Source organism: Numenius arquata, chromosome 5, assembly GCF_964106895.1.
Source record: "Numenius arquata chromosome 5, bNumArq3.hap1.1, whole genome shotgun sequence".
Classification (NCBI taxonomy): Eukaryota; Metazoa; Chordata; class Aves; order Charadriiformes; family Scolopacidae; genus Numenius; species Numenius arquata.
The window spans coordinates 59428970-59445088 of NC_133580.1; the positions used below are offsets into that span (position 1 = coordinate 59428970).

At 39.7% G+C, this 16119-nt stretch overlaps 1 protein-coding gene across 3 annotated transcripts in view; it reads right to left on the bottom strand.

Annotated features, from left to right (window-relative positions):
- Positions 1-1791: 1791 nt before the first annotated feature.
- The window catches only part of SLC2A9 (solute carrier family 2 member 9), a 106069-nt gene continuing 91741 nt past the window's right edge, over positions 1792-16119 (bottom strand). For all 3 annotated transcript variants that reach the window (XM_074147207.1, XM_074147206.1, XM_074147205.1), the window contains exon 12: positions 1792-2049. In XM_074147207.1, coding sequence (XP_074003308.1) covers positions 1792-2049 — 258 coding nt within the window. The remainder of the gene's footprint in view (positions 2050-16119) is intronic.

Sequence of the window (16119 nt, forward strand, 5' to 3'; positions counted from 1 at the left end):
TTCCATTAGCCAGTAGTAAAATTGCCCTATTAGGTCAGCTTACAATGTGTGCAGTAAATATGCCACATATAAATAAATCACAGTATAAAACCATATATGTCATTTAGTAGTAATAGCTGAACATAAGGATCTCTGATTTTAATTTACAGTGTAATTTACAGTGTAGAATAAAACAAGAAACAGCTTATCACTCAGGGACATCTAAAAAACCCCACATATTGGAAAGCAATTCTCCATTGTATATATATGAAAATACATATTCATATATATTTCTATATTTGGAATATATATGAGTACATATATTGTTTTTCCCCCCTCAAATACCCCTAAATTTATTAACTCCTCAATTATTAAATATAACTTGTGCAAGCACCTGGCTCTACCTAAATGCTTCACTTGCCTCCTGTGCCTTTCTCCTAACTGAGAGCAGCTCTAAGACTTACTGAGTTTTCATATAAAATAGCTAACTATTTAATTTAAAAGTGCTTATTACCCCCTCAGCATCCAGGTACCTAGAAGGGTCAAGAAGAACTATTACCAAAATTACAAACTAGAAAGATGATGTTCATTAAAAAAAAATCCCATATGGAAGGGAATGGATCACCTAACCCCCAACAGCCTGCTCAAAATTAAGCAGACTCTGAGGATAGTTTTACAAAGCATTAAATAGCTTAGAAACTTATTAATGTGAACTAGGCCTGGAGCTTCAGAATCTAATGCCCAAATGAAAATTAGTGTTTAAGTAAGAAAAAGGCACCCAAATTCCTTTGGAGAGATCTGAGTGTTAAGAAATGACACTTCTTGGGTCTCAAGGAAATTTTGGCTCCTAAGACTTGTTTTAAAAGGAACTTGAAAAGAAAAGCCAAAACCCAATAAAAAAATCTCAACCCTTGGAAAACTTGGTGTTTGATTATTTTTTTCAGTGCTACACCCTACATTTACCATCAGAGTCCTCTCACTTCGCCATGAGGTTTAGTTTTCTTTTCATATTAAAGCTTCTATAGCTATTCTTGAAAAATAGAATTAAAAAAAAAAAATATATATATCTCCACAGAAATGCAGTATCAGCAAACCCAGAAACTAGAGGCAAGTCTATTACTAGTCGATCAGGATTTGCAAGAGAGACAAGAAAACTCATCAGGACCCAGAGCTCCCCATTTATGAGAAGCTGGAGATGCTGAGACAAAGCAACTGAAAGTCAAAACAGCTGGAAAAGGAATGAGAGGTCAGGGGCGTGTCACGAGCCTTCTTTGAAGTCCTCAGTTCTCACCTGCAACTTTAATGACGTATTGGGAAACGTGGAGAAATGCAAGCTGGTACCATTTCAGGTGTGCTTGCATCAATTCTTAGCAGACCCCTGCTGGGATCTCTTCTCTTTTCCCTGCTGCCACCACCTCCTCCTCCTCCTCCTCCTCCTCCTCCTCCCCGCCAGTGACCACACGCACACCTCCCCGTGAGCACACCGGAGTGCTCAGCCAGCTGCTCCTCACAACCCCAGCTCTCCACCACCACTTTACTTCTCCAAGTCTATATTCCCCACCACAGCACCTATTTCACAGGTGCCCAAGAAAACTCTGGCTCTTATTTATATAATCAGGTGCCACCACTCCTGCCTCTCATTTCCTCAACCATCACCTGAGCTGCTAACAAATTCACCTGTACTCACTTAAAACATATTCAAGGGGGAAGCAGTTCATGCTGTCACTGAAAAATACAAGTTGTGCATTGCTATAAACGTACTGAATGAAAAAATGCATGTTTTCCCCCATCCCCTGAAAGAGCATCCTGGGTTTACACGATCCCTTTTTTGGTTTCCCCATTGTCCACCGAAGACGTGAAGTTTGATTCTTGTTCTGCACTCGATTTCCTTTCCCCCGAGTAGTGGTTCATTTCTTGCATTTCTAAAGACACTTTATTCCTTTTGGCAAATGCCTGGCTGATCTCGTGAAAAGTCTTATTTTTTGTTTCAGGCAGGACAAAAAACAGGTAGGTAGCTCCCGCAAAGCAGATGGCAGCAAACACTAGGAAGCAGTAGGTCTGTAAACCACTCTGCGAATAGAAAACAAAGGAGATGGTCATTACAAAAGGGACAAAATTTGGAAGAAAAGCAACATCAGGAATGGTTTGGAAGAGAAAAACAGCTGGTATGGAGCAATTTTTAACCAAGTACAGTAAGTGCTGGCAGTCACTGCAAATCACAGTGCTTAGAAGTTCATAAAAATGCATGAATCTCTAGTTCTTCCAACACTGCCTGTGGCCCATGGATGGAAAAGCAGGTTCCTGGCAGCGGCGCGCAGATCTGCAATCTGGGTGATGCCGGGAGACAAGCATCTGAGTGAGTTCAGGCACGGCGGGTGCGAGGAGAGCAGGTGGCAGCAGGGCTCCTGCTACGTGCACAGCTCCGCCGAGCCCACCGCCGGCAGATTTCTGGCAACCAGGCAGATGTTTCACCAGGTTGCTCTGCATGCTGCCTCTCCGTTTCTAGGCTGGAAAAGTGAGGTGTGCTTTTGCAATGCCGTGCACCTGTAACACAACACGCGAGGAACCTGCCATAGCCAGGGGCATCTGCAGCACAGTAGTTACAAGCTTTGAGATTTGCAAAATAAACAAGGGAAAAAAAACACAATGGCAGACATTTGCATAATTTCTAAGGTTATGAGAGCTTACAGCCAGGAAATACATCTGTAAAACGCACTTCTTTCATGCTAGAAACTAGTGTAAGTATTAACTGAAAACAAAGCACAGACCATATTTGAATGTTTTGGATTTTACTTCACTGCAAAAAAGGAGTATAGACACAAAGATGTTAATCTATAAACTGATTATAAAGGCTCCAGCCAACTAGTAGGAGTTGCACTTCACTGAAATATTAAGTATTTCTTGCCTGGTCATTATTAGATCATTTAATAGCTTTCAGTTACATTTCAATAGTACAGTTTTGAAAAACATTTGATAATTACAATATTGGGGGCTCAGGGTGCACGCAATTCCTAGGACTATTTTTATGTTTAACTTGCTCAGTATATGTCACATACGGTGTGGAAGAAGAATATGAATTTGTGTGTGGAACAAGAAAGAAAAAAAAAGAAAAAAAAAACCTTTTCTGTAGCTGCTTTTTAATACCATGGCTTATTGCCAGCCTGCCTAGTCACAGTGTTTTCCGTGGATAATTCATTACCGAGTTCATCCCTTCCACTCCTGTCCATAATAGGAAAAGCTAGAAAGTGCATCCTCTGATATTGACTATGGACTCTTGAGATCATAAATTCTTTTTTTTGTTAAATCCTAGAAGCACGAACTCCTGAGCAACCTGACAATCACAAGTCAATGAGAGCACGGGTGATGGGGGGTGGAAATATTCCAGCATGGAAACAGAAATGACTTTTGAGCTTATACAGAGCCAGAAGCAAATGGATTTAGTAGACAGGAAAAAATAATTTCACAGTGCCTCATAAATCATTCTGTCATTTTAAGAATTCAAATTTTGCATCTGCATCTTCTGCATTTGAAATTGTTGTTCAGCTGAATGGTACAGCTCCAATATGGAATCATGTTTTTCCCTTTTTGAAATCTTCATTGAACCAAATCTTCTCTGTGATGAAAATGAACCATTAATTCCTAGTACGAATACGCCTGTTAATCAGATGCCACAAGTTACCTGTGTCTCTCAGTGGCGCAGTCACAGCTTTATCCCACCTTTCTTATTCCTGTTTGTTTCTTTGCTGCCCATTATCTAAATTAGCATTTATTATCTTCTTTGATTCATGTCTCCTTAAACCTTTTCTGATTGAACTGAACACTATCATGAGCGCATACTATATTTGCAATTATTTTACATAATGTACTTACATTTATTGGTAATAAACTTGCTCTCCTTAATTTCTGCAGATCCCTTTAGAAGTAGCCCCCAAGGACTACTTCCAACTGAAGTTCCACAGAGAATAAGCTAAAAATTAAATTTTGTTATACATCCTTCAAATGGGATTGTGGGACTTTGCACTCCTTGTGTTCAGCAGGATTAGCCCAATGGAGCCCTAATTCCCGGACAGAAAGACTGCAGGGCAATAACAAAATGCCCTTTTATCACCAGCTAGTCTTCAGTCATTATTTCCTTAAAGCTGGTTATTGATTTACACACACAGGAGAGACACTCATATTCATAAGCCTTTCATAACTCATTCAGACGGCCTGCACATACTGCTCAGGTTCAGAAGAACCTGCCACCTTCACTGAGGAGCTCCTCCTCCAACACCAGATGGGCTTGTGTCACAGTGTGCTCCCCTCTGGCCCCCAACCTGACCTTTATCTCCTGTAATCCTGCCCAGTGATAACCACCTGTGGTGGTCACAGTGGGTGCGTCTAGTCGTGATGGTGGCATCTGGCTCAGAGTGGTTTTGGGGAGACAGATAACAACACAAGAGGAGAGGGCGAACAAGCAATGCACCCACCCAAGCACAATGCTTGACTAGGGAGGCCCCTCAAGGTTACTTCTCGAGGTTCAGAGATTTGTTGCTGCAACAGATCCTCGGTAAGCGACTAATAGCATGCTAAACTTTGAAATCTTAGCTAAGTGATAAAAAGGATTGATTGCGCATATATAATCCCTTAGACATAAGACAAGTTGACCAAGTTTAGGACTAGGATTGGATCTAGCTGCACCTCGACTCCTCTCTGAGAAGGAGTTTAGAAAGCAAAGGGGTCCTTTCTGAGCCTCATGACTCAATGGGAGGGTCTCCCTGGCAGCTTGTCTGACCCTGTCCTCTGTGCAGTAAATAACCAAATGTGCCCTGTCATAAAATCTTGTTAAAACATTGTCGCATTTACCACCAAACTTCATTAAATCTCTGCTTGATATCAGTAAATGTACTGCTGCTTCTCTCTACAAGTGAAGTGCATCACTCCATCCACGACAGCTTGCCAGAGCTAGGAAAACATTTCTTTAGCAACACCTGAAGCCAGGCTTTACATACAAGGTTAGAAACCAAAAGGTTAGAAGGAAGACAGAATGAAGCGCTACAGCAGTCCGTGCTTTGTAGCTGTTTTCCCCTAACGTTTCTTCAGTAGGGCCTCCTGCAGGAACATCCAAGGTTCAAAGTTGCCCAAAGTTTCAGGTGGTTTCCTGAATAATAACGGCTCTCTCTTGATAGGCTCATAGATATTCATTTGGAGTCAAGGTCAGGTATGCAGGAGAAGGTCCTCAAAAGGCCAGGCTTTCCACAGGTTACGGAAGGTCACCTGCCTTCCCAGCTGCACAGGGGAGAGCAAGGGAACAGCAGACACACATTAATTTTCCTGAGGAAAGCACCTTGGCTACGTAAAGCCTGTTCCTAGCCAGTCAGCAGGCTAATAAAGCCTCTCCAAAGCAGGATTTACACTGGATTTTTCAAGGCTGGTGAGGGTTATTGCTACAGGGGATATTTAGAAGTTAAGCATAAACTTCTAAACTCATCACCTTCTATTTTCATACCAGCTTTCGAAGGAGGCTATTTAAAACACAGCGCTTCCGGAAATCTCCTGCCAGCTGAATCTTGAATTACTCATTTTTATCTTCTCTTTTCTGCAGCTGATCAAGGCTCTGTATTTGTCATAAAAAGGAAAACCAGGAAACTATTCACCTGAGACACACATGTGATTGCCACAAAAAATAATCAGAGTTGAAGGACTCGGGCAATTCCCCCAAATCAGATCCCAGGCGCGGCAAGCAATCAAACCTGACTTTGAAGATGAGATGTAGCTGCATAAGTGAGTTGTATGAATAAGTACGTGCAGCCCAGCCACATTTTCTTAAGCAAAGAGGTTAACAAACATATTCCCAGCCTGTGTAGGGCTGCTATACACATTAGGCAGAATGTACAGGCATTTCCTCCATCTCCCTTTCAATAATATGGTAAAGAATACTTAATTTTTACCATTATGAACTTACTTAAAGTGCCCAGAATCAATAAACAAAAGAATTAATTTTTTTTCAGGCTAAAAAGTAAACTGAAACAAATAAAAGACCTGTCATTGGAATGATCAGATTTCTGGTTTTGACTTAAAAAAATTAACAATTTGCCACTTTGAAAGTCTGCTAGCTGAGAACAGTCTTCCTGCTTATAGCTTACATGCTGTGAACACTGTAGCCTGGAAAAATATAAAAGTAGTAAAGTAGAATATCATCATGTGCTATTTAACGATGGCTGCTTACTGACTTAACTCACTCTGTAGCAAAGGTCAAATTCTAAGCAGGACTCTGATACTGAAACCAGGAAAATAGCTATTCTAGGGCAGATACAGAAAAATAAATGAGCAAATAATGAACAAATTCTGAATCAGATTTGGCAAGCTTAAGAAATTAATATTTTTAAAACAGAACTTTTGGCTTTTCCCAGCAAATGCCAAAATTTGATTCCGTATTCTCAACTTGCAATGTCCCAGCCCCTTTGGCACTGGTAAAAGATGCTTGCATTCGGAAGTTGCCATGAAGATTAGAGTCATGAGATGGGGGACAAACCAGATTTTGAAGGGATGAGGTCAAATTATAATGGTTAGATGTCTTACCAGAATGATCATCAGCAAAACAGTTATTCATGTAGACATTTGACTTTACTTACTTTGCTTCAAATTAATATAACCCACTGAAACAACTGGATGAGTTTGTGTCCTTTACCCCGTGTCCTTCTTCAGTTTCAGACATAATTTAAGGTTCTGCTGAAGGTGCAGGACAATGAAGAAGGATAGAGCACTAAAATATGAGGTATGAAAACTATTTCCTAAGTAAAAAATAGAGACATTTTCAGACATGAACCACAATTTCAAGCCCAACCCTCACACATTCACTACCTCCTCATAAAAAAGTTAAGAGATCCTTGGATTTTATACTTAAAGGAAGTTGCTTCTAATTAAATGCATTTTTTTCTCATATCTAACCTTCTGAGAGCCTACATTCCATTTTCTCGTCTTTGAGGGGAACTTTAGCCACTTCCCTTAATACAAGTGCACTATAGTTACTTTAAACATCAGATGTATTTGCAAAAGCTTAAAATAGCCTGACTGAGGGAATCCATGTATGGGCTTTTGTGCACATCTTTGTTATTGAAATTCTTGTACTGCATAACAGAAAAAGTCAATGGGTTTTATTACACTGAAAGGAAATAATAAGGAAAAACAAAAGACAATCTTGCTGGGTAAATGATTCTCGATGCACAATAAGGAAAATCTCAAGTGTAAAAATAAGGAAGAAACAGAGCAGAAGTGCAGGAGAGCTTCCAGTAACAAGTATAATGACTCAGAAGTAATACTTCACAGGCAGAAATAAATTAGTTTCTGAGAAGGGGAAAATAAACACACGTATAGGGTCTTTGCATCATACTAGTAAGCAATCTGAACTAAGGCTACAAGCCTTTTAGCACTTGTATCCCATGTGATACTGAGCTCCATGCGGGCCACAGACCCAAGCAGGTTATTTTTCAAGATATTTTAATGAGTCTAAAAATGAAAGAAAATCAAAGTTTACTCAATTTGTAGCTAGTAACAATTTGTACTTTACTTCTTTCAGACGCCTTTTACCCTAATGTAAGTAAAAAGCTAATATGAAGAAGACACATGAAGATTCAAAGTCTTTGAGTTCCCCACTTCAGAAGCCAGCTAGTAAAAGCACTCACTGTTTGGGGGATGTGATGTCCACCCACCTACTTGACCTCTTTTCCTGTCATCTCAGCATCAGCCTCTGCCCCTCAGCATCAACATCTGCCAACGGAAGCACTGACGCTGCCCTCCCACACCAGGCCACAAGAATTAGACCTCTACCCACCAGCTCAGAAACTGCCCACAATCTGACTATGAAGGGCTGCAACGAGCTGCACACCTACAGCCATGTCCTCATTTTACTGCCCTTGTGCAAAAAGGTTAGGCAAACATCAGCACCCGATGCCAAGGGTTTCTTCATTGTAAAGGTCCTTCCCAGCCACAACTACAGAGGACATAGGCAGCTCTTCATAATAAATATTTAAAATTGATCTTTTGTCACACACTCTCTATTTACTATATAATCCCCTTCATATCCTTCTTTGCTCATGCTATTAACTGTTCATTTTCTGAGAACAAACATATTAATATGATTTTTATTTATTTTAAAGGTTTTCCTAATGTTTGCTATGGCTCAGAATAAGCTACCACCTTTTGGCTGAACCTTCCTGTGAAAACGTACACCTTATAGGAGGGGCACTGATGGGGTGTGACAGGTCAGCCCCAAAACTTTCCACCAATTTCTCAGATATTATTGAAACCTGCCCCAAATCCAGTGACTTGTTCATCCATCATTAAAAGCACATCATTTTCCATTACCGGTGAAGTGGACAGGAATTACAGAGATAATTTTTGTCAGTTGTTTGGTTCCCCAGCCTGAAGAGCCAAGCACCTATCTACAACTTAAGCTTTTTATGTAAGTCTTCACTAAGGTCTGAGTGTTCATCTCTGTAACCCATAGCACAATATATATCTGCTTTATCAACGTGCCCCAATTTCCAATTTCATGGAAACAAAGCAAAAAAATAGATGATGGAGGATAGATACAACTATTACGACTTTGTAAAATAAAGCTGTTTTTTTATAACTGGACAAAACATTCAAACTGCACAGTGACATTTATTAGTCTCTGCAAAAATGAGATACTCTATACTATTGCTCTGCCAGAGAGCTGCAAAACATCTCACAGTTTATTACTATTGTTGCCTCAGTCTTGCTGCAAAAAGGCTGCAAGAGAATGATGCCTTTGTATCCCATTTTGGGGTAACACAATTTTCTCCTGTGGCAGAAATAAAAGAGGGGAAAAATCCCTGCAGTGCTCAGGGGCTGCATGTAGGCCTAGCAAGATGAAAAAGAGATTCCATACATTTCTAAATGAACCTCATTTAAGTCCCTTCTTTTTCCTAGGAAACCACAGCAGCAATTCAGTTCTTTGTCATTTCGATAGCGAGCTACATAATTTTCTAGGTACAACCATGCAGGGAGATTCCATCGATCACTTCCCCAACACTTCTAATGATTTCAAAACTCTCTCTTTCCTTGCCAAAAGTAAAAGTCAAACCCCAGCTGGGAGTAAAATCAGCTTTCCACTTAGTGGACCTGTAATCGTAACTGGATATTCCTCTGCGATCCCTTGTTATTGGAAACATTTCAATTAGGAGGAAAGCCTGAAGATGAGATGTTCTGGAAAATTACTGATGGGATAGGGAGGGAACCAGAGGAGCAGCAAAGATGCAGCCGGTCTCTGCAGGGCAGAAAGGTAGAAAAGGAAGGCTCTGGGCAGTCAGGTTGGTTGCTGAGATGGAGCAGCCAGGCAGAGGCATCCCCTTGCTAAAGCACAGTCACCAGCCTGAAGGCCAGCGGAATGAGGATGACACAGGGGCTAGCAAAGAAGGGTACAAACCAGAGGCACACATAACCTCAACCAGCTGCCATCACCATAACGCAGGGAGAAGGGGGATGCATGTGGGGCAACAGGGTGAGCAACACGAGAGATGTTTACAGAACCAAGTATGAAATCCCAAGAATATCCACGGCAGATAAAAATGTCTAATTTCCTTATTTCCTCTCTGGCTTACACCTGTTTCCAGTGCGTGAATGGGAAAGGAAAGCACGTTATGCCACAATGTAGTTTAGTATATCCATGCTAAGATTCCAATTCCAATAAAATACATAGCAATAATACACAGCATGACTTTGATACCAAAAAAAGACACTGCACAGTCTGCTAGAAAGAGAAATTATTACAACACAAATCTGCTATGCTATCCTGCAGCATAATACTCATTTACCATGTAGTCTTTAAGTGCCTCATAATAACCTACTAGAGCAAACTGAACTATGAAATAAAAATGCATCAACATGTAATGAAAATAACATGTCATGAAATTAACTTCTAATTATTAATGCTTAGTAATTCTTGGCATTTACATGATGCATTACAAAAGATAAACAGCACCTTTTTCTAGATAACATGTAATTTATGGTCCTGCTACACCATCGGGTTACAGAAGTCTGTCCCTGCAAACTTATTGAATAACAACAGCTTAACACAAGCCTATTCTATTGCACCAAAGGTTTTCAAGCCTTTTAGATTGGGCTTTCCTGCCGCTGTAGTTTGTTGTCCCCTCTGCCTGCTTCAGCTCATTGCACCTATTTCCACATACACATACCAAGTGTCCCTGTTCTCCACCCTCCAGCACCTCCTCAGCATCCCAATTTCTACCAGCCATCACTCACTCTTTAAAACAGATTTCTGAACCACAAGCTCCAGCAAAGTCAGGAGTCAGATTTTGCTTCCAGCAACAGAAAATGAAACAGAAAATCTAAGAAGGTGATGCCAAACAATATCCACAAAAAAAATCTGGCTAAATTAATAAGGGTGTGCCTGTATCCGTTTGTCTATGCACACATTTACAAGATTTGGGTTTTGTTCATCTTGAGTGCTTTGGAAATATATGTGCTTGTGAGAAAGAGAAAGCAGAAGGCTTATGGACAAGCAAGCATATTTGTTTTATATGTTATTAAGACATTTATCATTCTTCTGTTTAAGAAGTTCTTCATTAAATTAAAGACTGGAATAAATATCCTATGGAATGATGAACTCCTTATGGTTGCGAGTGACTTACAGAAACTCCACTACTTGAAATACATTCACATGAACTCTTCAGCCAGCAATTAAAAATATATTAAAACCTCCAGTCTGTTCTGTTCAACAGAAGATTAAATAAACAAAAATTTGCAAGAAATAAAGTACCTGATGGCTGAAGGGTGAAGTCAGTTAAATTTAAAACAGAAATAGATGTGAGTTAGAATTCATCATTGAATACCCTATTGAGAAGCATGAAATCCACTGGAAGCCTTCAGTGGTAACTGAGTACTGTACATGTGAGAGACACTCTAGTACAATTAGAAAATACTAATGTGGAAGTAAGTAAGTGATATTTGATGGCTTGTACCTTAAACCAGCCAAGAATCTATAGGTTCCTCTGGTTATATTTGGGGTTTGTTTTGGTAATGAGTCACTATTGCCAAAGGGAAAATAATCTGTTTCCTCTCATCATCCATAAAAGAAGGAATATATGAAATAGTAATAAGCTTACAGAAGGATGACTAATATAACCTTGAAGGCCTTCAGGTTAGAGATTCCTCAAATTTCTGTGGATGCTTGATTCTTGCTCAAGTTGTTCTGAAATTCACAAGGTTCCTTCTGATGTGTCAGAGTTTAACACTTTCTGATCCTTTTGAACTGAAGAAAATAAGTGATCTTTTCTCCCTCCTCAGTTGTTCTCAGTTAGCCTTTCCTTTCTCCAACAGAATATTTTTAGGTTTGCTTTCTTTTACTCTGAGTTCATTGCAATTTTTGCTGTTTCTTCCTCTTAAGTTTTTGTCATTTTTCAAGATTATTTAGTCCAAAGCATCATTACAGCATTTGTACTATGCTGTCACCATTTTCAAGGAGATGAGTAATTGCAGTTGTCTTTTACTTTTTCCTGGAGTTTGGATTCTCCTGCAAGCACAACCTGCAGCAGCCCTTACTGCAGTGACACTGGCATATCACAGTAACACAAAAAAGAAAAGCTTAAAGGAGAGTTAAGGGAGTCCCATTCTGTTTGTACACTTAAAGAAATCCTCCTCTGAAGGATTCAAAGTGTCAATAAACTCACAGAAAACCAAGAACACAGATGCCAGCCAGTTCATTCCCATTACTAAGGCAGCCTCAGTTCTTGACAAAGATCTGCCTGCCTGTCTTTTATAGATCTCCAGTAATGGACAAGCTACAGTTTCTCCACACATCATTACACAGCTACACTATTCTCATGATTAAAAGGTTTCCTAATATCCTTCTTGATGCAGCTATCTGAAAATATAACATGCATTCTCTCTGCTTCATCACCTTCCTTGCTGGTGAAACCAGTGAACAGAAACAGGCCTGCACCCAAGATAAATAGAGAATGGGGAAGCAACTGCAAGTGGGCCTGGCATGCCCGGGAACTTTTGAAACTAAGCTGAGTATCAAAGCACCTCCCTGCTGGAGGTATTATCTGAACTAACTCTTTGCGATGCTCAGTAACTGCAGAGGACCCTGTGCTGGACCTCCTTAAATGCAAACTTCACATTCATTGCAGCAATCAATAAAAGAATCAATTAATTCCAACGGAATTTGATAAAAAGGTTTCATTATGCTTCATAGGCGTTGCAGAAGCCTGAAAAGCAAGGCTCTGCTCATATCTGATAGGCAGCAAAAGCCATCTTGGGATGGGGACACGTGCAGCTGAGAAGCTGGAGGTTCTGATTGCCATCATTATTCAGCTCTGACCAAACGGGCCGGCTGCTTGACCTGATGCAGACAGAAATACAATAGCATCCTCTTTTTAAAAACACATATTAGGGTCTCTTAAATGCTTTATTCTTTCTGTATAACCACAACTGAAAGGAGTATCCCACCACCACTACCATCATCTGGCTTTTTGAGTGTGTGGTCTCATCCACCATTGAGTACTTTGTGCTTGGTCTTGCAGATTAAGGCACAATATCAGCATCTGCCAGCTCTGCCCTTGGTTACATTACCAGCATTCCTAAGGACATACTACTGGACCAGCAAACACTTCTACCTGTGAAGCTGGGTCCAAGTGCCCTGTTGAAAGTGAAACCCACTGTTTCCAGATGGGCAGGGACGCAAATCCAAGTTTCTCAGATTTCAAGACCCTCTTTCTGAGAAGAGGTTTAGGTGCAAATGCAACCCCAGTCTGGTTTGGGGTGTGGATACATAGGTAGAGGTAAAGCCACGATAGTGGAGAGTGTACAGTGCTAATATAAAAAGGCATTAAAACTAAACTACAGGCATTAATATTGTTCCTAATATACCCATATTTAGTAACCAAACAGCCCTGTGCAGGAAAAAAACTGCATATTTCCCAGACAATCACCCTTCCCACTGACAGCAATGAGGATGCTCTTAACTGACTTTGACCTTAAAGAATGTTTACTGTCATGTCTACTACACAAACATTCACACTTTCATGCTGTGGAGTCACTTTCCAGGAAAGAAAGTTAAGATTTGATATCTGACAGGCTCTACATGTCGGAACAACAGTCAGCAAACTTAAGCCACGTAATCTACTAAATTGGGAAAAACAGATGCCACATAACCACTGCTGTAATTAGTCTAATTTTAAAAAGCTTGCAAGTGCAAGTCTAGATTAAAAACACACATTGCTAGGAAGAAAGCACACAGAACACAAAGAAGAGACCTTCAAAATTCTCCTTTATGCTGCCTACAAACAGGTATGCTGCCTTTGCTTCCCATGTAAAAGGCTCACTTCTTTTTTTAAATTACTTTGTGAATTCTAGTCAAAGACTAATTGATGTCATGTATTAAGCTGCTTAGCAACCTGGAGGGTTATAAAATACCTACAATGTAATTATTGAAATGAATGCTTCAGTCTAACCACGCAGATGAACCTATTAGACATACTGAAATAACTGGAATTACTAAAACTTACCATATGTACCAAAACAACAACAAAAAAATTAAAAATATGTATGTTCTTCATCCCTCTAAAGTTCCATTGGCTATAATAAATTATGGAATGAAGTACTAATTATTCTGCTAGTGCTATCCATTCTAGTCTGTGAATTTAACCTGAAAATCTGACATATTCAGGTTTGTTATCCCGAGCTGTGATTTAGTTATATATCACTGTTATTGAGATTAGAACAGAGACATAACAGAGGCATTTAACGAGGAAGCCCCCAGTCATGAGGAAGACCTCCATGTCTTGATGAAGGTGGGCTTCCTGCTCCCCTTGTTGGGGACAGTGCAAGTTTTGTCCCCAGCATGAAAAGATCTTCACAATGGCTTACTCCTACAGGAAACCACAGTAGCATCATCAACACTTGTTCTCTCATCAAAACAGCATCAGTATTTTTTCTCAAGAAGAAACTAAAGAAACTGGTTGCCTTATATTGGCTTCTGCAGACCATTAATATCACTGATCCAAATGCATAAGGTGAGAAGCGTCCCAGCTACACCTGCAGATCTGTGTGTCAGGAAGAACCACGTGGCTGCTGCTTGTTTATTCTGAAACACTAGAGAGCCTGAATACAAACATCTCTACTCCACTGATACAAGTACCTTGCATTCTATCTCACACGTGCACAGAGTTCACAAAATCCACATTATATGGGAACTTAAAATGGTCCTAATTTGATTTTGTTTTTCTCCTATACATCTAACTGTACTATCTCCCTTTTCTCTCAAGATGATCATCGGTATCTGATCATTCTGAGAGAAAAGGTAGACTGTACAGTCAGATGTGTATATATCCCATAGACTCTCATAAACTCATCTGTCCCATAGACTCTTCCTGGTTAATTTTCTAAATATAGTTTCACAGACAGAGAGTAGAACAGATGCACCTGATAACATCCAGAGAGCATCCATTTATTAAGACAAGGTGAAACGTTTGTCATAATTTATCCTACAAAATACAGTGATGAGCAGCAGGAAGTCTCAATGTCTTTTCCAGAATTTTCAGTAAGTTTTATTTCAACTCAAGGTTAATACTGAATAATATTCAATTTTTAAAACTGAGATTAAAACTATTCTTAGAAATGGCCAAACTCTGGTTGCATTTTGGATACAGTCAGTTTTGATCACTGAATCCTCTGAATTTAAAAGCTAACTAACACAGAAGTGCCAAATCTTGGTGGTTTTTAAGACACAACTGGACAACAGGCCAGACCAGAGCCACCCTTGGGTCCCTTCCAGCCAGAATAATTCTGTAATTACATCCACAACTGCCCAACACTTTTGCTCCAAAAACTTTGTTGGTTTGTTGTGTTTGCTCACTTGAGACAAAATATTATCCCCTTTCCCAAGGGATGATATGAATAAATGATGGAATGATTTGCTGTGGATGACTAGAGAAGCTCATTCTCAGTAGGCTTTCTGCACACACTGAAAAATAAAGCTAAGTACTCACAGGTCGGCATACTGAGCATAAGCTCTTTTCAAGTACGAGGAAATACTTGGAGTCTGTTTTATGATACTCAACTTGCTCCAGGTGTTACAGCCAGCTTAGCATTTACTTGGAAGGAAACCATAAAGAGGATCTGTGCCTCATAGCCCCAGAAGCTAAATCATTAGGAAAGCACACGAAGAAGATGACTAATCCTCTCAGCTTGCCATGCCACATTCATGTGTCGAGATACTCTGTTGATACCATAAAGCAACGAAAAGACATTTCCAACAACACATGATATTTTAAAATGAGTACGTGAATTTTATCAGTAGGGGCAACATCTAGCACTTTTTCTCAGGAAGAAATTAAGAAATTCTTCTGAAGAACAATTCTCAAAATTCATGCTACCACTGCAAGCTCAACGATGAGACAGCTTACGTGCCACATGAGGATTACTTGCCTGTGTGATCTGCACACAAGATGTCTGTGATGGAATTGCTTATTTTAGACCTCAAGAAACTATATTATTTGGAGGTCTCAGGAGAATTGCTAGCCTTTGGAAGACTTGATTTAATCTCCTTTTCATTTTCTAAAATAATTTCATATATTAAAGAGTCATATTTTCAAAGACTGATTTGTTACGAACACATCAAAAAGAACAGTTGTGCTTTTATAGGCCTTCTGAGCAAGGAAGTGCTTTAAAACATTTTTCAGAGGATAGTAGTCACAAAAGGAATAATGGATGATCTGTAACACTGTGCATCAAAACTGCAATCTAGGGCTGAAGCAAGAAGCAATATTATCTGTCATGACTGTGAGACAAGCCCTGCTGCTGACCTGAATTATCTACAGCAACTGAATCGTCACAAAAGGCAAACAAGGGAGAAAGATTTGGTGTTTGAGGGTGTTTAGGTGAGTTGGGTCTTCACCCAGAGCTAGTTATTGAATGCTTTCTGTGAGATGCTGACCCCAGAGCATTTCTGCTGCAATTTCAGCAACACAGCTGGAAATCAAATAAATTGTAATTTGGATTAAGAATTTACAGGAATCTATCTTTAAAAATTTTGGGCAGATAGTGTGGTGTCTAGTATAACAATTTCATTTATTCATTTAACTTTTTTTTTTTTGAGTCATTTATGAAAACTTT